The sequence below is a fragment of the Seriola aureovittata genome, chromosome 11, assembly GCF_021018895.1.
Source record: "Seriola aureovittata isolate HTS-2021-v1 ecotype China chromosome 11, ASM2101889v1, whole genome shotgun sequence".
Taxonomy (NCBI): domain Eukaryota; kingdom Metazoa; phylum Chordata; class Actinopteri; order Carangiformes; family Carangidae; genus Seriola; species Seriola aureovittata.
The window spans coordinates 13,755,230-13,778,811 of NC_079374.1; the positions used below are offsets into that span (position 1 = coordinate 13,755,230).

The 23,582-nt window shown below is 39.7% G+C and overlaps 3 protein-coding genes across 3 annotated transcripts; 2 read left to right on the forward strand and 1 right to left on the reverse strand.

Moving 5' to 3' along the window:
* Positions 1-1,672: 1,672 nt before the first annotated feature.
* LOC130178023 (acetylcholine receptor subunit alpha-like) lies at positions 1,673-9,566 on the forward strand. The gene is made up of 9 exons (XM_056390096.1): positions 1,673-1,870; positions 3,034-3,176; positions 3,266-3,310; positions 3,892-4,001; positions 4,446-4,641; positions 5,412-5,649; positions 8,080-8,303; positions 8,555-8,791; positions 8,883-9,566. The coding sequence occupies exons 1-9, from the start codon at positions 1,828-1,830 to the stop codon at positions 9,009-9,011; spliced, it is 1,365 nt and encodes a 454-aa protein (XP_056246071.1). The 5' UTR covers positions 1,673-1,827; the 3' UTR covers positions 9,012-9,566.
* A 1,565-nt stretch (positions 9,567-11,131) lies between these two features.
* On the forward strand, positions 11,132-20,145 carry gpr155a (G protein-coupled receptor 155a). Its single transcript, XM_056388478.1, has 16 exons — positions 11,132-11,433; positions 11,644-12,159; positions 12,854-13,253; positions 13,621-13,789; positions 13,889-14,044; positions 14,712-14,795; positions 14,918-15,038; positions 15,167-15,251; positions 15,564-15,654; positions 15,766-15,973; positions 16,859-16,948; positions 17,105-17,235; positions 17,659-17,754; positions 17,839-17,903; positions 18,014-18,151; positions 18,314-20,145. Exons 2-16 carry the CDS (start codon positions 11,724-11,726, stop codon positions 18,507-18,509), a joined length of 2,466 nt encoding a protein of 821 aa, XP_056244453.1. The 5' UTR covers positions 11,132-11,433; positions 11,644-11,723; the 3' UTR covers positions 18,510-20,145.
* scrn3 (secernin 3) lies at positions 20,118-23,453 on the reverse strand. The gene is made up of 8 exons (XM_056388481.1): positions 23,322-23,453; positions 22,895-23,064; positions 22,584-22,765; positions 22,172-22,371; positions 21,317-21,529; positions 21,050-21,212; positions 20,765-20,945; positions 20,118-20,646 (listed from the first exon to the last, which is right to left on the reverse strand). The coding sequence occupies exons 2-8, from the start codon at positions 23,048-23,050 to the stop codon at positions 20,485-20,487; spliced, it is 1,257 nt and encodes a 418-aa protein (XP_056244456.1). The 5' UTR covers positions 23,051-23,064; positions 23,322-23,453; the 3' UTR covers positions 20,118-20,484.
* Positions 23,454-23,582: the final 129 nt, after the last annotated feature.

Here is a 23,582-nt window from a genome sequence, read left to right on the forward strand (position 1 = left end):
CCCTCCAGAGGCTGGAATCCCAGTGTGAGACTTCAGAGTGTTGTAATGAACACTGGACGGAGTACAAAATGTGTCCGCTTGAGATGAGGTCGACTGAGCAGACACAATGATGGCTTGTCACGTGTTACAAGACGGACTTGGAGGAAGGCAAAGCGGTGCTTGCATGGTGTAAATTCAGGTGGCCTGAGTGACTGGGAACTTGGGGGGTGGTGGTGGTGGTGGTTGAGACAAATCTCTCTTAATTCAGACATTGCCAAAATGGTCATTTGTCCCTAAGTGAGATGAATGAGGCTTGTGGTTGAGTGACTGGCTGATTGAACGGATTGGGGATGTGGGGAAATTGAGTTGCCTGACCCATCACAGGCCTGACAGGGTGGGGTAGAGCAGAGCAAAGAAAGGAGACATGGCTGAAACACCTGGCCCCCAGGAAACACAAAGCTGTTTGACAATCTGAGTTATCTAACATCATATTGTTGTTTATTTTTCGGGGGGCAACTGGATTTGAGGCGCACTGTGAGAATAATCTCAAAATAAAAGTATTCATCATTCACACAGAAAAGCTGCTAAGATATGACTGTATTAGATTTTCCATTAACAGTTTCCTTTGTCCCTTCATAAACATTCAATAAGCCACTATTATTAAACTGTAAGCAGATATAAGTGTTACTATAACTCCTGATCATAACTACTGTGATCACCCATAAGTGGAGGTTGCTGTATAAACAGATACTGAATGACAGTATAGTAAAACATATATATATATATATATATATATATATATTATAAAGTGTTTAGAGATTCATGTTCCAGGGAAACTTTATAAATACACAATAATTTGTAATAAATATGCAGAGGCATACATGAATACATATATACATGCATCTCATATACAGTGTATTCACTGAAAATTCATACAGCTTCAAGAAATTGATATTTATTCCCCAGTAACTCTTTTAATCTTGCACTGGCGTGCTAGCTGAGCAATATCTCAATGTGCCAAGAGCCTTTGGCGTAGCAAATAGTTAAGATTTTCCTTATCAGACAAAATCTTAAGTGCTAAAGGCAATTCTCATTTATATACCCAATATAAATGCATGCGCTGTCTCAGGATGAGGTCCAGCAGCTGTTTCTGGAACTGTGGATCAGATTTTCCTCAGCAAATGCCTTGCGTACACACAAAGAGCTTAAGAAATGGGAGTTTGAACATGATGGAGATCAGGTGATACGATCAAAAGCTCTAGAACAGCTTTTAAATGGACATTGTTATGAAATTGTTTTGTCAACTACAGTTTCCAAGGTCAAAAATGAGCTTGACCATAACCCCATTTTTAAATTTAATATGTCATACATCACCCAAATGAGCCATAACACATGCTTGGTTTTTCCGCGGAACATAAGGAAAGTAAATCATTATTCAGTGTGGAGACATCTTATTGAAGGAGCTAAACATTATTAAATGGACTGACAGCATTAATAGTGTATCAGTGATACACTATTAATGCTGAGGGTAGAGAACATGTGTTTGTGTGTGGCCAAATTCAAGATGAGATATTTCAGTGGTGGATTACTCTGGCATGTTGATCTTATAACACATGACGAGGAATGCGGCCGTCTCAAATGACAAGCATTGGCAGCCAGTCACTCACATCCGCTGTCAGACAATAACAGAAAGGGTGCCAGTGGAGAGCCTGGGGGTTGTACATTAAGTCAATTGCCAGCGCTGAAAGAATGTTTTAGGTGGGTCAAACCTTTTTAATTCTCAAGTGGTCAACAGGCAGCGTGTTGAAGTTGGATCTTGGTTTTGAATGCCTGGGTTTGTTGACAAGAATGAATACTGTGTTTTTCATTTTTCATCTAGTCATCCTAGCAGGTAAGAACTTACATTATAGAAGAACTCACTTCAAAACTTCAGGAAATGTGTGCTTGTTATCTGTGGAAATATGTGTGTTTTTACTTGAATTAGCTTTAGCTTTAATTTCAAGCAAATTGAAGTTAGAAAAGTTAGAAAAGAAAGTATGAAACCCTCTGTTCATTAATTATGTTTAATGAAACTGCTCCCAGGTCAGTGTAAGCTGGTGCAATTCAAACAACAAAACTAATGAGCAAATTTAAATTTGTGCAACCGAGCTCTTTGATTGACAAGGGCACGTGTACTGTTCATTCTGCTTTTCAACCTGTTGTGTGTTTGTCACCACATGAACTCACCTGCATAATTAATTGTGTTTAGTTGACTTCTTAGTTTACTGAGTTGAATGTCTTGAGAAACCATACAACCATACGGATAACGTGTTGCTGTAAAATGACCTCCATTTCAAGGTCAGCTGAAAAATGAAAGGGGATCCGGCTGTGGCTTGTGACAGATATGCTGCGGAAATAGCGGAAGAATATCTCTATTAACGCCCCCTTACATGGGCTGCCATCACATGTTTAAATGCTGTATTGCCAAATTTAAACCCCAAATCCAACACAGTGAATATACACACTAACATATAAATGGTATTTTCATCACAGGCCCACAGCTTTGTGAACATGTATTTGACTTCAGTTTGTTTGTAATTATCTCTGTTATATAGCCTAGAAATTTCAAATATATTCATATATTTTAAACATTTCCTTTTTAAATTAAAATTGATTAATGAGAAGTGCATTAAATCATCAAAGCTTAAGCACACACACACACACACACGCACGCACTAAACACACCATGTAAAAGTGGGTCAATTTCATTCTACTTAAAAAAAAAAAAAATTACAGGCCTATGTACATACACGTATATTCACAAACATATTACACCTATAGTATGGCACTTGTCACGTCTATTTTCAGCTCATATTAAAATCACTTACCTCAAGTATCATATGGCATTAAAGGAATATTCTACTTTGGCACAGCATTTGGCAAACAACATTTTCCAACACACTGAAGTGGCACCTTGTGGAGCCAAGAGTCACACGTACCATCCCCCCTCAAGAAAGAGAATCATTTCAAGTAAACAACTATAAGCCTGTATCCATACTGTCTTGTTTATTGTAGGCGCTGCCTGGGCCTCCTCTGATGAAACACATCTAGTTAAAACTCTCTTCACCGGTTACAATAAGGTCGTGCGTCCTGTCAATCACTTCAAGGACCCCGTGGTTGTCACTGTGGGCCTTCAGCTCATCCAGCTGATCAGTGTGGTGAGATCTCACGTCACACGCTATCATCCAAGTTGCATTAGACCTCACTGTCATCAACTGTCTAAACACATTTATCTGTGTCTCCACAGGACGAGGTCAACCAGATCGTCAGCAGCAACGTGAGACTGAAACAGGTTTGAATACATTGATATGTTCTTTTTTTTTTTGTTGTTGCAATGTCATAGAAAAAAGACAGTGGACACATCAACGTATTGCAGAGCTCCTCAATAATCTACTAATTGAGTAAGAAAGCGATGGGCAAAATACATAATTATGCTTCAAGCAATAAATTATATGTGGAAAAACACATCCATGGCAAGAAACTGAATTAAAACGCACAATTATTTTATTTAAGGCAGGCTGAAAACACACAGATTCATCATGTCAAGTAAAGACAAACCTCAGGACTGACTACAATAATGAGCTTTTACACCACATGTACTGTAAATTACAGAGAGTAAAGTTTAGTATGGTTAAAAGATCAAGATAACCCATAAAGTGAAATATTGTTCTTTGAGTTTGAAAAATTCACAGATGAAATTTAAGAAAGAAAATTTTAAGCAATTGTGAAACTCTAAATTTATTATTAAATGCTCATCTCTACAAATGTGTCCCCACTTTGACAATGATGTATCACAGTCTGCACAATGTTTTCTGGTTTGCTTTTCTTTGCCCACAACAAAACATTAATAATGGTTGTCATCTGTTTTTTCAGCAATGGAAAGATGTGAACTTGCACTGGAACCCAGAGGATTACGGTGGCATCACAAAGATCAGAGTTCCCTCCACTGACATTTGGCGGCCTGATCTGGTTCTCTACAACAAGTATGTCATCAGGCTATATTTGTTCTATGTCATGTCCTTCTTTTCTTTCTAAAATCCTTTTATTTTTCATTACAATAAGCTTTATGTGACCTGAAGCATCCAGACCTCTAGAAACAATCAGCACACCTGTCAGTGGTGTTTTGACTTACATTTTCCTATGCCTCAGTATTGGGCGTGTGAAAGCTCAGATTTCATCAGGCTAAATCTGGCCTCAGTAGCCCCCCTCCCTCCCCCCTCCCCACACCATATGCTGTATCTTACACACTGCTGTTTTTCCCTGACAACCACACACCAACCACAACATCTTGTGCCAACCAGAGTGCTGGTTGGCTGGGCTGTGCAACAGCAGCAGCAACCCATCCTCAGGCACTGATGTCCCCCTACGTTAACATTTAACTTATTATCTCCCATGTTGATGTTGCCTGTGCTTGTCTTTGCCCGCAGTGCTGACGGTGACTTTGCCATCGTTCATGAGACCAAAGTGCTGCTAGAGTACACAGGAATGATCACGTGGAACCCACCTGCCATCTTCAAGAGCTACTGTGAAATTATTGTGCTGCATTTCCCCTTTGACCTTCAGAACTGCAGTATGAAGCTGGGCACCTGGACCTATGACGGAAACTTGGTCGTTGTCAATCCTGTAATTCCATTCAGACCAATTCTTGAAATGGATAGTTCTACATTTTGGGGAACACACATACCTTCATTCTTGCTGAGAGTTAAAAGTTAGATGAGAAAATTGATACGACACTCGTGTCTGTTAGTTAAACATGAAGTGAAAGAGAGCAGCCCCACCACCACTTCAAAAACTCACTAATTAACAAGTTACTGTGCATATTCTTGCATTAATCTGTAAAACCAACATGTAAAAGCAACAAATTCCGTTTTTTTGGGGGGGGGTTATGTGCCAGACTCTGCAGTAGCTTGGCCAGGTGTAGTTCCTTCCTGGAGTCCCAAAAAACTGCAACTTATTACTTTTACCCTTTTTATTGTATGTATTTGTACTGATTAAACAAATGAGATGTAACGTGTAATTTTGTATTTCTCGGTCGCCTCTGATTTCAGATTTTACGCTAAGATAGGCTAACCACCCAGTGGCTGTAGCTTCATGTTTACCCTACAGATATGAGAATCAGGAAAAAGGAAAAGATTAGATAAGTGTAATTCCCAACATGTCAAACTATTCCTTTAAGCATATAAATGGTGTAAATCCTCACTTGTGAACAACAAATGGTTGAATGATGCCTGGTGGTTGTTGGCTGTTTAGCACTTTACACACCTATTAGTGCGAAAGTGCTTTACAGATGTGGAAAATAGAAATGATAAAAGTGAAAGACTTAATGAAAATTTCAAAGACTTTGAATTTAAAATCATCCTTTCATCACCCTGTTTACTTCTTCTCTTCACCAGGACAATGACCGCCCTGATCTGAGTCACTTTATGGAAAGTGGAGAGTGGGTGATGAAGGATTTCCGCAGTTGGAAGCATTGGGTGTACTATGCCTGCTGCCCAGAAACCCCTTACCTGGACATCACCTACCACTTCCTCATGCTGCGGCTCCCGCTGTACTTCATCGTCAACGTCATCATCCCCTGCATGCTCTTCTCCTTCCTGACTGGCCTTGTCTTCTATCTTCCTACAGACTCTGGTATGTTGATAAGTTCTACTGATTCAACATTGCGTCCTTTCACAGTGATTTAAGACTCAGTTATCAGTCAATAGGGAAATTACGACATAAAAGATGCAGTTCACAATCACTGCTTTTTTTAAATAGTTGTCTGATTTTTGCCGACCAAAAGCAATAAAACATGACATGTACAGGGAACACAGACAGATATTTAAACATTCATTCATTACGGACCTAAAAATATACCAAAAACAACATACAGGGGGAGGTGTGGGGTTACAATGTCCAAAATCCTCTTTCCCAAATCAAATCATATGTTTTATATGTCTGTTGTTAGCACAGCAATTCTCTTTGTTGAGATATATATATATATATACACAAAAGTCACTGGACTGAAGAGAATCCGCACATCTGAAGCAAGAGTTACACGAGTAGATTGAGACCACTCTCAAGCCTTTATGGTAGATACAAAGCTGCAGCGAACAGGCAGTTAGCTTAGCTTAGCTCGAAGACTAAAATCAGGGGAACTGCTAGCCTGGTCAACGTAGCAAAATCCACCTTTACAGTGATGACAAGACTCCAGGAGAACCCTGCGTGCCCAGGCAAAATTTAGCCCAGCACATAATCTCCTGTAAATCTGCAAACTGTTGTTTTTAGACTGGATTTTGAACAAACAAATAAGACATAACATGTTAATAAGTGAGTTTCAGAGGTGCTGGCAGTTGTTACCTTTGGACAGAGCCAGGCTAGTAGTTATTTTCTTTCCATTTTTTCTGCTAAGCTAAGCTAACCAGCTGCTGACTAGTATGTTTGTATTTGATAGACAGACATTTCTCATATGACTGTCTGCAAGAAAGCAAATAACTGTTTTTCCCAAAATATCTGACTATAACATTAACATGGATTACACTAAAGATCATCCATGTTGAAGCCACAATCACTGCTTAAGTGTGCATCCAAGTATCAAGGTGTGATGTGCTATTTATTTCTTTATTTGTTTATTTAACAGGTACCAGACAGATAAGCAATATATCAGATGTAGTGTGTATAGGGTGTCTAGCTGAGGCAGCCCTGTCTCTGGTTACACTTTTAAATCAAGGTAAAAATAGCTAAGAACTGATGCAAGTACACAGATGCACACTGCGTATTAGAAGGAGCATTTTCCTCATTATCGATGTTTTCATAATATTAACACCATGTTGGAAAAATCCTTTTCTTTAATACTGCCTGTCAGTCGGAGGTGTCTCTACTCTGGCAGCTACAGGAACTGCACTGCTTGTGTGCACATCTGGCCGTGTTCCCAGTGTGTAGGTCTGCCTCATTACCCAGGGTCCCTCTGTGCTGTCATGTCTGAAAGCAGGCCTTTGCTTTAATGTATAATACATCACTTGATCCCTGTTTCTGATATGGCTGCTGACAGGATAGTGTGAAGCTGAAGGAGAGGCTGGTGCCAAAAGTCTCTCTCTTAGGGATAACTGCTGTTACTGAGCAACAAAAACAACATGTCTTGCCTTTTACTTGTGTGAAATGGAGTCAGAGTCTGTTTACTTGTTCTATTGTTGGTCCTAGAAAAGAAAAGGAGCTGCCTCTCATGCTTTAAATATGATTTGCTTGTGTGGGTGAACCGTGCAGTTATTGTGTTGTTGTGTAAACACTAGACATGGACTCCTTATTGGATGACTGGGAAAGGGCTCACATATCTGACTCACAGAAACAGCTCTCCCTTGTGGCAATCTAATGAGATTGCATGTTGACATATGATGAGGACACACTCTATACTGTAGTTTAAAGTGGCTGATCCACATTTTCCACTTCATTGTCATAATTACTTCAACATTTCCTTTACCGTGCAGATGTCTTTAAGAAACAGGATGTGTTATTGTGGGTGGAAATGTTACTTGAAACTTTACTGATAAGAAACATCAGCTCTTCAGCATACGGAACAGAGATGTAACAGTTTCCAATCCTTTTGCCCTGTGACGCCGCAATTAAGTGGTGACCCGTTCAACTCAGGAATTATTTCATTGTGATGATATTTGAAGGATTTTCCATTCCTTGATTTTATTCAATAAATAACAAGAAAAAAAAATAAAAATTTAACACTGTGTCAAAAATGTTATAAATTCATTAGTGACACTAGAAACATCACCCATGTAAAAGAATCTCACATCAAGGTCCTTCAAGCTTTCACATGAGCATAATCCGTCCACTGATGAAGATCATGTGCTACTAAATGGACCTTGAGGTGAGATTTTTTTGCCAAATGTTTTTTTCTGCAGATTTCTAATTGGGTACTGACCTCCAGGCTCGGAACCACCCGTGTAAATGTTGTTTGATCGCAAATATTTGTTATACAAGTGCATATTGCATGACATTCTGTGCCTCATGGGGGTTTTTAGAGAAGTTAAAAAGCCAGTAGGAGCAGTGACGATGGTTTGTTGTGTCTCCCAGGTGAGAAGATGACTCTCAGCATCTCTGTCTTGCTTTCTCTGACTGTGTTCCTGCTGGTCATTGTGGAGCTGATCCCCTCTACCTCCAGCGCTGTGCCACTCATTGGGAAGTACATGCTCTTCACCATGGTCTTCGTCATTGCCTCTATCATCATCACTGTCATTGTCATCAACACCCACCACCGCTCCCCAAGCACTCACACAATGCCAGACTGGGTTCGCACGGTGAGGACGGGAGCAGAGGGGAACACAACGATGACTTATATCATTTTGATTGTGGAGCTGAACGACTAGAAATAAATCCATCACATTTCCAAGCTTGGCAAGCTTGGGAAAACTATTCCTATCCCTTTTCCTCTGCATTACATTGCCATCTAGTGGTAGAAAGATAGAATAGCTATGTTTTTATTTTATCTAGCTGCTCTGATGCTGTATACTCCTTGACACAATGCTTATCCTCTGTCTTTTTATGGCAGGTTTTTATTGAAACCATTCCCAACATCATGTTCTTTTCGACAATGAAGCGTCCCGGGAAAGAAAAACCGATTAAAAACAACTACGGTGGTGATTTTGATATCTCAGACATCTCTGGCAACCAGACTTCTAGTGTTCCCTACCAGTCGCCCATCACCAAGAATCCTGATGTCCGCAGTGCCATTGAAGGAGTCAAGTACATCGCAGAAACCATGAAATCAGATGAGGAATCCAACAATGTAATCCATCTCACACAGAGAGTGTTTCTAATATGGTTCTTGAATGAGACATTACATATATATATAACATACTGTCCCTCTTTCTTTCCAGGCTGCTGAAGAGTGGAAGTTTGTGGCCATGGTGTTGGATCATATTCTGCTGTGCGTCTTCATGGCTGTGTGTCTCATCGGCACATTAGGTGTGTTCGCAGGACGTCTCATTGAGCTGAGCATGCTCTAAAGGCCAGTGGCTCTTGTTCTACCTGTTTAACCTTTCAAATGACCAGTTTGTTGCTCAATGTCAAAACGTATTGACTTTGTTTTTGAAGCTGCAGTATGCTGTCCCGCAGCATTCACTGTGTATTCTAAGGCTTGTGGAATTCCCTGTTTGTTTGCCTTTTGGTGTTTGAAGAGTTGTTCTTTTTCAAATATGTACAAGAACATTTTGTACTGTTTATTTCCGCATATTTTATGACAGTGTTTTTGTTTTTTAAGAAATATATGTGTGCATATTTTAATGTTTAATTAGTTCAAAAGAAATGTAACTTTTTGGAATATTGTGCAGTTTATAGGGGACAAGTTAATAAAAAGGTTTCATCCATTTTCATGGCAACTGATTTGACTGAAATGTTGTCTTGATTATTGTATGTTGCCAAATCCTTTATGACCACTTTCCTGACATACTGTATGTAATTGTGTAATATTGTAATATACTAGTAGTAGATGTAGAAATTCAGTTACCTATAATGCAATCGTACATGAATTCTGACAATAAAATTTGTGTGTAACAGGCTGATGTTCTGGCTCAGATACTCTTACTACAGTGACTACTACTACTAGAGTGTTTACTGTTTCCCACCGCACTACTTGTGTAAATTTTTCCACCAACCCTTGAGTGTACATTCAAATACAAATGCAAATTTCTATCTTTGCACTATTAGCTCTAACAGATGTTTCTGCCTGGTTACTTCCTCAACTTCTGATGAAATTACAGAGGAAGGATAGTTACAACAAAAGCCTTCTGAGTCTAGTTGCTCTGACAACTGTGTGTTAAACAGGCCAGTCATTAGCTAAGCTTATCTAATCTAATTTTATCTTGGTTTTGGCAGTATTGGTTCCATATACAATACCTTTCTGTTAGGACTTTAAACATGTTTTGAATTTATAATTCAACAAAATTTATCAAACCGCTAATATATCAGTGTTTAATAAAAAGCACTTCCTAAATACAATATAGACGAAAGTTAGAAATATTTCTGACCAAGCATTCCATACTTCTGATAGCTGACAGTTTTTGATATTCAATGCTATAAACATAATGTGGTTTGTTCTCAGGATGTACTGAATCTAAGTTTAGCCCTTTACAAGGCTCAGTATTTCTCTCTCACTGTGGAGATTGCTTTGAAACACCATAGATCTTCATATTGTCAAAATACTTTGTAGAAAATGTAAATCAGCATTTAAAAGCTGCATTAATTTGTTGTTGTTATTGACCAAGAAATTAAACTCAGTCAGATAATGTACAATTATTTGCTAAGCCTGGATAAGGTGTATATCTGTCACCATTGGTCTTGCAGGTTAAGCACACACTGGGATGACTGTGGTTTGTCTTCTCTCTGGCTCACACAAAACTGTAACAATATTAACTGATTGAAACAAACTTGAACAGAGGCTGTAATATCAGTTCTTGCAAAAGCAGAAAACTGGGCTCAAGAAGGTCACTGAGAGATATAAAGGGTCCGTCGTAACATTTGTTGTACTTTAACTGTGTGCTATTTTGTTATTAATGTATGTTCTATTTGTGCAATCAGACCATGTGATCATGGTCTTGATTCTCATAAATAAAGTTACTAAAAAAACATTGTTCATTAACCATCTTAAATTTATATAATATTGTATAGACAGCTTGAGTTTAGTGTTGCACATCTTCCAGTGTAAAGAGCTGCATGCTAGAAATGACTTAGTAATCACTTCCAGCTTGTCTGACTTCCTCAGTATGATTAGATGGTGAGGGTGGACCTGCAGCTGATTCACTCCCCGTACAGAACAGATCAACAAAGTAGATTTAAAGTATGGACATCATTATAGATAGGAAACACGAATGAAGGCAGCTCTCAAGGACCTGAGCACATCATTCCCACGTCTAGGAGGCACACAAACACACAGAGGGAGAAGGAGGAGGTTGGGGCGCCTGGGGGATTCTGTATTCCTGTCCAAATCATATTTTATCATAAGTGATTATGACTCATTACACAACTGCATCCCATTTGTACATTGCACATTGAACGCAGAGACACGTCCTTTCAGTCGGAGGTGGGTGGGTAGGCTACAGTGGTGAACTCCGCCCCTCTGCCCCGGCGTTGAAAACATGATTGGTGAAGTTGTGTTGACAAATCGCGGATTACGAAAGTTGCTGGGTGTGAACCTGAAGTGTCAGCTATCTAACACAAAATATCAAGTGTTTCGCCGAGTTATGTGAACAGCCTTGTAACCGTGGACTGACAGACTGAGGATAAACTTTTGTCAACAGTTAGCTCCGTGCGGTGCCTGTCGACACGGCTTCAGCAGCTTAACGTTAGCTAGCTGGCTAACTGTTAGCTTCTCCCACCACCGGAGAGCTGACGACACATGGTTCATGAGAGAGCACAGCCGCTGTCAGAGAGGTGAGAGTGACTTTAATAACTGTATTAAAATGGCCGTGCTTATTAGCTATATGGTAGCAACTTTACAACCGCTCTAAAATGAGCTATTTCCACCTTGTGATGATTTTTCGGGTCAATGACGAAAAGTTATCTGTTTACCGTTGAACCTGTTTAGCTGGTGTAACTACGGCAACTCTTTGACCGTATCTTCCCTATTTTGGTATCTGGCAGTGCCGAGCAGGGACGGCCTTGACATTAACATGACCACAAACAAGGCACGATAAACTGTCACAAGAGGGAGGATCAGCACGATGGAGACACCGGGCAGAATCACTAGCTTCAACTTTTCATATGAGGAGGAGGAAGACCCGGATTCTCCTGCTCTGTCCCCCGCAATGTCCATTGACAAGCTCTTCCCGGCTCTCTTGGAGTGCTTTGGGATCATCCTGTGTGGATATATCGCCGGGAGGGCGAACATCATCACCTCCACCCAGGCCAAAGGATTGGGGAATTTTGTGTCCAAGTTTGCCCTCCCCGCGCTGCTGTTCAAAAATATGGTACTGCTGGACTTTGGTAATGTCATCTGGTCATTTCTCTGGAGCATCCTCATCGCCAAAGTGACTGTGTTTTTCATAGTATGCGTACTCACACTGATAGTCGCCAGTCCTGAGAGTCGCTATAGTAAGGCTGGGCTCTTTGCAATATTTGCCACACAGAGCAATGACTTTGCATTGGGATATCCAATAGGTAAGTGTAATGCCTTAAAGCCTACCGCCCACAGTGCTTTTCATTTACTGCTGCAACTGTAATCATGCTGTCTTAATGCTTGTTCATCCATCAAAACAAAGGTGTAATTATCTATTTGTTACACTGTAAACTACCTTAGTATACCAAATTGGATATCACCTTTGTCAGGGCCCTGAATTATCAACATCGCATTCAAACCCCAAAGCCACAAGTGATTGAAATGGAAAAAGAAAGTAATGTTGCTGTATTCATAGTCAAGTATTCTTCTCAGGCTGTTATCAAATTAAAAACAAACCCATCTAAGCATTCCTGAAGAACTGACCTTAGCCATATTTTCCTTCTATTCATAATTCAGTGTTGGCATTTCCAATAAACAGCTTTTATTTTGCTTTCACTTCACTGACTAAAACGTCTGGAACTTTTCCAATTCGAACCATTGTTCTGCGGCTGAAATCTCTTCATAGTCAGCTATTCAGACTCCAGCGCCATTTAAATCCAAACATCTGCAGACCTTGAAGCCATTTGTTTATAAGAGACTTGTGTACACTAGCAGAGCAGTTTTTATGTTGGGGTTTATCAAGGCGGGTATGATGCAATCGTGTCAATATTATATTTTTGATGTTCTTGATTTTCTTGACTACATTTGCACCACATCACAACATACTGAAATATTTGCCTTCACTTTTCTCCATAGTTGAAGCCCTATATCAGAGCACATACCCAGAGTACCTCCAGTACATCTACCTGGTTGCACCTGTGTCCCTGATGCTTCTAAATCCCATCGGCTTTGCCTTCTGTGAGATCCAGAAGTGGAAGGATGAGGGAAACCACCAGCAGAGCAAACTTATGATAGTGGGACTTGTAGTTTTACAGGTCTTAAAGAACCCTATTGTATTCATGGTTGTCATTGGCATCATCGCCCACTTTGTCCTGCACCAGACAATTCCTGCCTTCATGGCTGAATTTGTGGATGGCTTGGCCAATTCTTTCGGGGGAGCAGCTCTGTTCTACTTGGGTCTGTCCATGGTGGGGCAGTTAGGGAAACTGACCAGATCCACCGTTGTTACACTGATATTACTCATTACCGCAAAACTGTGAGTGGAAAACACTAATGTCTTCATTGCACCTGATGGCCATTTTGTACAAGAGATGACCTTTTTTAAAATAGATGACCTTGCATTTTCATAATTAGACATCCTCTAGCAGTGTTGAAAGAGTCAGCAAGTTAGAGGTTTATAAAGTTCTCTGAACGTATGCTTTCTGCTGATGCTTTGGATGACTCAGACCTTTCTCAGACCACAAGCCTTTTACCAAATGCATGACATGTTAAGAGGTGTCAGGAGAGTGTAGCATGATAACAGCTTGTGTATGTAAATATTTTAACACAATTGCATTTTACAGTATAGTGTGAACTAACCCTCAAATAATGATACATAACACCAATCTTTTGTTGTGTTTCAGGTTGCTAATGCCCCTGATTTGTAAGGACATGGTGGATCTGTTGGACAACAGCAACACCAGTACTTTGAACCACTCAAGCCTCTCCAATTATGCCTTTCTTTATGGAGTGTTTCCTACTGCACCAAGTGTGGCTATCTATGCTGTCTATTATAACGCAGAGCTAGAAGTTGTGAGTTGTTTACATCTACCCGCCAACCTTCTGTCTGCCATTCGGATACTGTGTCTTTGTAACTCACTGTACATTATTTTCTGTTCTACCTCCTAACAGGTAACCTCTGGGATGGTGATCAGCACTTTTCTCTCAGCTCCAATAATGTATGTTTCTGCCTGGTTACTTACAATCCGCTGGAAGGATCCTCAGTTTTTGATGAATGCACTGCAGAATGTCAGCTTTAACATAAGCATAGTGAGCTTAGTTGCACTGGTGAGTCACAACTAGCCGCTTCCTATATATGGTTTTTGTTGGATAATCTTTTATAAGTTATTATAACTGACTTTCTATCATCTGATTATTTTGTTTTATCTCAGTATGTGGAAACTGAGGTAAACAGTGACGTTAAAATAGCCTCATAAAGCATTTGATAGAGCACGTTTTACTTCATAATTGCAAGTAGTTTGGCCTGCCATGATTGATGTTGACATGGTTCACTTTTGCTAGTTGCTAATGTTGAATTGTTTCAGACAAGTAAAGGGAAAATACATTTACATGGCTTACTGTAACATAAAAAGGCTCCGTTACTTAGAGGATGTGTGAGCGAACGCTTTCCTGAGATACAGACTTACTTCCTCATTTATTCTCACTTTCAGTGTAACTTTGACGAAACCCATATATAATGAAATTATAATCAATGCAGTAGTGAAACATGTTCACATTTGTGTTTGTATTCTGCAGTATCATATTCTTTAATTCTTCTTCTTCAGTGTTTCTACTGCTTAAGTATGTCATTTTGTGGAATAATTCAACCTATCCTTTGATGTTACATTGAACAACCAGCCAGCAAAGTTAAATATTAGTTGTACGAAGCATCTGTGCAAAAGTCTTTGTGTTGGTAAACATGAATAATTTGAAATCTATGTGTTTTCTCTGACAGGTGTGGACAATTGCTGTCATGTTTTTAAGCAAGAAATTCAAGAGGCTACCTCACATGTTTACTGTCAACCTTTTCTTGGCACAGGTGAGCACATGTGCAAATATACTCTAAATTGGTTTTATTAGCCTTTAATTAAACCAACAAAAGAAATGTAACTGTTAGTGTAACTTCACAAATGCCAACATTTGTTATGGTGTGGTCTTTAGTTTCTGACTTGCATTGGGATGATCCTGTGGAACTTTGTGGTGAAAGGAGACAACTTCATCGGGCAGGTCTTGACTTTCACATTAATATGTACCTCGCTCTACAGTACTTATGTGTGGCCAGGTATGTTGTGAATGCACACGACCATCCACCAACATTAGCCTCACATTCAACTGTATTACATTACCCAGATAGGTATGGATATATTAAGTTTGATTGCTAATGTTGCAATGCATACTTTGTTGTTTTAGGTTTAATAGCACTCTCACTTGTGCTCCTGAAAAGGTTTGAGGATCTGAAAGTTTCACCAGCCATGTTCGTCATTGCAGGCTGGGGGTGAGTCACTTTATGAACAAAGAAATGAAACTACACTTGTTTTTCCAGTTCACTAAAAGGTATAATAATACAATATGAAGCCTAAAATAGAATTCACAGTTTAGCTTAGATTTATATATGTTAACAGATACTGACTAAAACTTGGATCAAGAGTACTGGGGGTGGTTTTACACTGGGGTGCTGACACCTCAGTTGAATGTAAATGATAAACCAAACATTCCTGCAAATTTCATGTACAATTCAGTGTCACTGAGCTGGTTTATGTTTTACTTTTTGATATTGTCAGTATGTAAATATTGTCTCTATTAACAGGATACCAGCCTTACTAACTGCTGTCTTGCTCATATCTGGGGAAAAAATGTCTGGCACGATTGACTCAACATTCTTTTATGGCAAACAGCAGGTAACAACATGAATGGCAATTATATTCCTTTCCTCTGATGGTTAGCATCTGTTTGGGTACCAGCTGAGAATTACTAAAACGTTTGAATACTGTGTTTGTGTATGTTGACAGATAATCTGCACCATAGTCGTAGTCGCCTTCAGCATACTGCTGGGAGGGGGTTCACTTGTGTGTCTCAGTAGAGGAAGCTGGGCCCAGAGTGACCAAGTCCAAGAGGGAAACTCTTCATCTGGCAGTGGAGAGAATCTTGTGACTGAAGTTGAACCAGAAAACCAGACTCTGGTTGAGCCAGTCACCCCATCAGGAGATCTCAACAGAGGTACTTTCCCTATGGTAAATAGGGGAACTCAGACTCAAATTAATTTAATTATGATCCGTTTGATCGTTTCACTTTGATGAGTTTCCAAGTACAATAGTTTGGTGATAAAAATCACAGCACATGATACTAACATCTAAAATGGCTTGTTAGTTGTCAAAATCCAAGTTGGAGAGGAAAGGACGAGAATAATCAATAATCCAAAGTGAGGACTAACCCCTTATCTACATGTTGTCTATAGCAAACTTCTGCATAGGCAATGCAACTTCTGTCTGATGTCTGAAGCCTCTGCAACTACACAATCGAAAAGTAAACATTGAAATGTTGAAAGTAGGAAGAAAACTTGTTGGATGTCATAATCTGGAGGAAACATTAAAGTGTTGATAAGTTTAGTTCCTTCTTTAGAATGAATAATGCATTATGGAACACATAATTTCCCAGAAATCAAGCTGTTGAAAATATGTCACATGACTTTGACTTATAATTGAGCCTCCACGGCTAAAGTTTGTGTTACTTTGAAAGGAGATGTCAAGAAAGGAACGTTAGCAAATGAGTGGTTAACTAGAGACAGTAACAGCGTGAGTAACGACTACTAATAGCTGCAAACCAGTGGGGAAAGCGTTGTGATATGAATGTGATTTGTGGGATACTTATTTTTTTGGAATATAAGAGGATTCCAATATCTTACAGCAGCATAAGTGTTGCAAATGTGTTAATGTGTAAACCAAGTCAATGTAAAATGTATAACAGCATGTATTGAATTACACTCTGCTTTACTATTGTGTTACTTAGTTCATTGAATTACTTACACATTGTGTCTGCTCTCTGCTACTAGTGTGAACAGGGATGGTATTGCAATCAGTTTCACTTTTGTCACTTTGTTACTAGCATGCCTCATATGTGACTGTGAACAGCCGCAGCCCATGCCTGACATGATCATCAGCACAAATATGAACAACATACCAACCACACTCACAGGTATTGTATTGATAAGCAAATGACATGCATTTTCACTCATATCAGCACAAAATAACCATAATTATTAAACCTTTGTTGGGGGAATACACTGCTTTTTTTTTTCTAAAATTACTAAGATACAATGTTTTAAATCTCTGTTCTCTTTCCCCCTCACAGGTCCATGTGAGAACAGGTGTGAGTCAACAGAGTGTCTGCTTGTCCAAGTGGAAGAGCTTCAACAGGTTGCAGATAGACAAGTGGCCCGTCATGTGCTCTTATGTCTGCTTCTGACTGTCAGCTTGCTTGCTGTGAGTAAACCACCACCTTTCACTTCTACACATGAAGTCGGCCTTTCTGCCTGCATTATTATATTTAGTGCATCACAAACCAAATCAGACACAAATGGCTGAGCTGTGTAATTTCTACCTCCTGTTAGTGTCAGAGGAGGACTTCTCCAAAGAAACCCATTCAGAAAACCCATTAAATAAAAACGTATTAAATAATACTAAATAGAAATACCATTACATCTTGTGGCGTGTGTTTTTATGCATTTCTGTGAGTCTAAAATATATTGAAAAAACTATTCACAACTTTCAAGGCAGTTTAGTATCTGCCACTGACACTAAATGAATTGTTCCAATGCAGTCATGTTCACACAACTGTTCTTGTCAACAATATTTGCTAGTTTGATATCTCCAACCTGAAATTCCTCTTACTTGCTGTTATCACAGAACTTGTCCAGCTGCTTGTGGTTGCTATTTAACCCCATCCCTGGTAGACTCTACTTGGAGCTGCAGTTCTTCTGTGCTGTGGCCAACTATGGACAGGTTTGGTTCAAATAATGTAGTACTAAGATTGTGAGTATATGTTGTCACTTCATATCAGTGTCATGACATGATTTCTGTTGCCAGGGTTTTCTCTCCTTCGCTCTGTTTGGGCTGGACAAGCATTTGATTCTATTACCATTTAAGAAGAGGTAAAGAACATTTACACATTACACACACAATATACTGTGTATAGTGCATACTACACTAAATAGTATACTGTGTACATGCATTTAAAAATTGTTTTTGTGAATGGTCTTAGGTTATACAATCTGTGGTATGGAAAGAAGCGAGAAGAGCAGCTGCAGAGTGATTTACCAGAGGATGTCAGAATGACCTGCACGCAGTTCACTAAATACCACAAAGACCAGTGTTTTCATGATATTGTTAAAAAGAGAAGGTGAGAGCGCATAGTTTTACTCACTAGCCGTAATTCACAAACCACAATACTTCATAAATCATTTTCTGTCTGTGGGCTCTGTCTGCTTCTCCTCTGCTTCTTGTGGCTACCCATAAAGAAAAATCAATAGACCTTTGGGTGAATGCTTCTTTTGACTTTCAGGTGTGGAAAGAGGACTATGGTGGACTGTTTTCTTGGCTGTGAACTTGTGGAGTGGCTTCAGCAGGTGGGCTTGGCTCAGGACCATGGTGAGGCGGTACTCTATGGGATGCGGTTACAACAGGGCGGTGTGCTCCAGCACATCAAGGAGGAATACAGCTTCCAAGACAGTCGCCTGTATTACCGCTTCATGACATAAGTCAAAAAGGTCAAAGTTGACAGCTGTTTAATCCTAAAGGTACATCCTGAGGTGGTGTAACAGGAGGAACAAGTATTAGCACCCAGATTTAAAATTCTGTTTGCACTGCCATGCTCTTGTCCACACCCTGTACAAGTACAGCATTTCACATTGCACTGTTGTGTGGCACAACATCACAGTTGGATGTTAGAACCGAACACATCTGACCGTGATGTAGGTGTGGTCAGAAGCACAACAGACTTGAAACTAAAAGGCCAGGGTACTATGCATTGTGTGGAGTTGGTCTTAAAGGGAATTAGTAAAGTACATGTAGAACATGTATCCTGAACAATGTATGGGGAAATTTTTAACCTCCTTGTTATTTCTGCCATTTTACATTTAATAATTCACATTTTGGTATTGTGGCACCATTGCTAGTCAGTCAGGGCTGCCTGAAACTGAAAGTGAGACTAACAGAAGTGGCAGTTATAATCTCTTTTGTGGAAAATCGAAACATGGACCTAATGCTTAATACAGTGCATTAAGAGTTTCATCAGGAAGTCAGTCCTCAAATTCTAACAAATATCTATCACAGACAGATTGGGCAATAATGCTAAGGTCTGTCACTTTCTGGCAGTTTATTTACATGTCTGTTCATGTTCCTGATTGACTCTTGTAGTAATGTTGCTGCATCCTTTAATCTGCAATGAAGCTGTTTAGTAATATTTTAACATGATGGGACTTATTCCTAAAACTAGGCTAGACTAGACTTGAATTATTGTCATGCAGTAAATATGTGTACTTGAAATTTGAGTAGATTTATTTCATGCCATTATGTGAGAAATAATCGACAAAAAAGGTGCCCTAACATACCAAATTAGAGGTGCAGGTGAAAACTCCCACTCATCCAGTGAATGCATTTATGTTATATTCATACACCTCAGGTCGTATTTTCACTCTTCTATCAAAGCTACTTGCCAGAGGAAAGAAGGGAAGATGAGTCTGAATATTTATCCATTTTTATGTTTTTTTTGTTGCCAGTTTAATTTATAATGAAATGACTTTCACCAGTTAGTTAACTGGTAATGTAGCATGCAGCGTAAGTATTGTTGCTTTGGTTACCTGCAGCTTAATGTGACTTGACACTGACGTAGAACAGTTATTACACTGTTTACCAGGACTATGCGAGCAGTATACACAAAGTAACTGGTTGGTTTGAAAAAAAAAAGTATTCTCCATATTTCCATGGCCTTCTTATAATTGTTTAATTATTTTTTAATGACAACAAAAGCAAACTGTCTGTTGAAAAATGGCCATCTCCATGAATAAGTCCTGACCATAATGTGGTAGCAAGGCTCAAGGACTGAATACCTGAATACCTGAATATGTGTCAGATCTAAGTGTTAATGGATATGGTTATTTTAAAGTGTTCACCTTGACTCTGTCAAACACAGTATCCTCCACATAAACATTATGAACTTGGAAGTCTCATGAAAGTGAGTTAAGTGCGAGCTGCTGTAATTCTAAATTTCTCTCAGGTTTATAGTAATATAATTAAAAATCTTTTTTTAAGTGCAAAGTTTTGTGTTTATTTGTGTAATAAAAAAAATGTGTAAAAACATTTGTTGATATTTTTAATAAAAATACTTTAATAGAATGTGTAACACAATTTCTGTCAAAGGCTTCATATTAATCAATACATTTTGCAACTGAACCCTAAAATCATGTATGACATAATGAATAGGTACTGTCCTGTATTTTTGGCCTATGATTCTACACACACATCCTCTACAACATTTTACTGCCCCGGTATCCGGTGCTGCTTCATGTTTTTTTATATAATGATGTTAATTAATGTTATGTTCTGATTCACCGGGTTAATTATGCAAGCATGGTTGTACTTTTACAAGACTAAAAGTCAAACAAACCTCAGAGACATTTACTGCTACTTTCACTCTGGAAACCTGTTTTGTGGTTCCAACAAGCTGCAGTCCTCTCAGCTTTTGCTGTACGTAGCCATCTCCTCCTGGACAGAGCTTGGGAACTGATTTGCCAATAAATCAGGGTCCCCAATACCATCTGAAAGAATCTTCTCCATCTCTTTCATCTTCTCCTTTTCTAGCTGCCTCATGCTTTCTGTGATCTTCTTTCCTCTGTCCTATAGACAAAAAGACAAACCAAAAAAGAAAATGTAGAATTTATAAATACATGTTGTGACCACAGTAAACTAAATGACAAATTTAGGTAAAATGCAGAGTTGAATTAAATTGTTAAACCTTGTAGGTGTCAATAATGGCAGCCACTAGCTCATGCTTGACAAACAACTCATGTTTGCGGTCGGGCTTGCTCTGGAAGCGGGGTTTCTTCTTTACGGGGTCATTTGGACCATAACTGGGAGAGGTCGTCGCCTTCAGCGGATTAATGTGTTTCACAAAGACAAAGGGCTTGAATACAGACCTGTCAGACAAAAAAAATCACTTTGTAAATCATTATAAACTCCTGTGAAAATAAGTTTTAAAGGATGCTTTACCAGCTTTACCAAGCAAGGCCACGTTCGTTACCTTTCAGGGTCTGGAGTTGCTGTAAAGTAGTGAACGCCTGGCAGAGCAGGATTCGTTGGAATCACTGACACCATACTTCCTGTCGTCATGAACATGCCCTCCATGTTGATGCCACTATCTTTATCCCTCAGGATATCCATCATTGTCTCAGCGGTGATGTGGCCTTGAGTAAACAAATCAAGACATGCATAAACAGTGGTAGAAGTCATTCAATGTTTTCCCCTGATGCAGTCCCACATTTCCACAGTGAAGTGCGCATAAACTAACCGTTGCTCTTTTCCAACAACGCCTTCCCCTCACAGTATCGGCTCCCAGAGGCCTCTATTCTGGCTGTAGTCATAAAGGAGTAGACTGTAGCAAAGTTGAACTCAGTCTCTCCGTCCCACCAGCCCTTGCTTCGTGCGTATTCCCTCATCTCTGGATGTTCCTTGTCTATCTTAGTCTTTATGCCATACTGGTTGGAGATGTTGCGATATCCAGCTAGAGAGGGGTAAAATGTGATGATTAGCCATCAAAATGAAAACATGCAGCAACAATGCATGTAATGCCATTATTCAACAGCAACCTAAGCAGTGCTGTGTGTTATTAGAAAACTCTATTACTGCAGAATCGTGTAAGGCTGTTTTAAGCTGACTTCAGTTATGACTGCAGGAGCACAAAAACAAAAGGAAGGTGGCCCTTAACTGCAGAAAAGTGAAAAACTTTAAATGCTACTGTAGACTGTGTTTTCAAGGCAGATGTCATTAATGAGTCTGAGAGTTAAAAACCCATTAAATTTGGTTATTAAAGAATTGTGATCGATATATGTACTGAGTGGGACATTTTACAGTTGAAAAACAAACTTGCCAGCGCTCTCTGGTGGTCACACTCTGTAATGGAGACACTGTTTCTGAACTACCTCAAACATACAGTGTATTTGGCATTTTGGACTGCAACTTCTTGCCAAGTGGATGACATATGCACTGATACCAGTTTATCTGTGATAAAGTAACATAATTTAAATGGTGGGCTGCATTTGCAATGTGTTTTAAGTTTCAAGTTACAGCACAAACAGAGCAGGTTTAATTTCCTCCAGGGGCAGAACAAATAGGCTCCCATTCTGTTTCTGTAGGTCTGTCTTACCTTCCACTCTTTCCGCGGCCCAGTACTTCCCTGATGTTTCCAGCAGCCATGCCTCCTTCCTGTCTGAGATTAGGAAGCTGTTGTGGTAGGTGAAGCCACACTCATCTTCCATGCAAGATCCTCCCTGACCATATTTCTCCAGCAGCTCAGTAATGACATTCACTGCATTCTCAGCTGTGTCGGCTCTTTCAAGTCCAAGCCTGTGAAATTGCAGGGTAACAGATTCATGTTTTGTCTATGAGTGTTTCACACAAATTTATTCTGAACTGACAAAAGCCTGCTGAAGAAAGAATTACATGAAATCGTTTCTGGTTGGTACTATGTCATTAAATGTCCCTTTGCACCACAAGATGGGCATGATTTGGCAAGTCACAGAGGCTTGGAAATACAGACAACTCTGAGGGGGGTTTACCTGACAAGATCCATGCCAAGAAGCGCCTCGTCACCATCAGCACTCTCTCTGCCCCACACTGCCTCATTTCCAATACACACTTGATGCTCATTTGCGCCCATCTCTGCCCCCCACAGCCATGCTGGTCTGCTCAACACAACTGCATAAGTGTGGGCAACCTGCTCAATCTCTATGTACGTACACTTAGAAGACAAACAAGACACAGGGGCAAAGTCTGTTAATGTTTATCTGATGGCTCATTCACCAAAGAGCAGACACAATGTGGGAAAGTGAAGGTTGGAGGGTAATAACAGGCTGTCTGTGTTACCTACCTCAACCTTCTCCTCTGCACCGTAGTTTTCAGCAGGAAAATACACCACCTCCTGGACTTCATCACAAGGCCTGTCAGAGTTTTTCCCAAAGATTATGCGTTGTCCCTCAGTGGAGGGGGGCAGAGCCACAAATGTATCGCATGAGGATGGGTGCATTTTGAATCACAAAACTGATGAGAGTAAAACAGAGAGAACAACTCACTGGTTAGGTTACAAATACACAAATGTATAGGCCTATCTAATGGTCAGATTTAAAGAGCATGGTTACCTTAGCATAAGCAAAAACTGCAACAACACTAACTTGAATACACCTCAGTGATATGAGTTCCGATTTAGAGCTAAATAAGTGTTCAGTATTTTATTTAATGCCAGTTAGCCAGTGTGCAGTGTCATGTAATGCTGTGACCAGTACAAAAAGTAACCTTACCTATATTTGCCAGTGTTACCGGGCACTGTCACTGTCAGCGTAAGTTTCTATTCTCATCTTTGTTTCCATATGATTTCACCAGTTCACTCTCTGACACGGAAGCACAGCAGTCACGTGACCGAGATGAAGTCCGTTTTATATTCGTAGTAAAGCGAGTATCAGGCTCACATCTTTACACATTTTAACCTGTACTCCTCATTCTAGATTATTACTTTGGCTGCTGGGATTCCTAGAGCCTTTACTATTTGCCTCCAACAGATC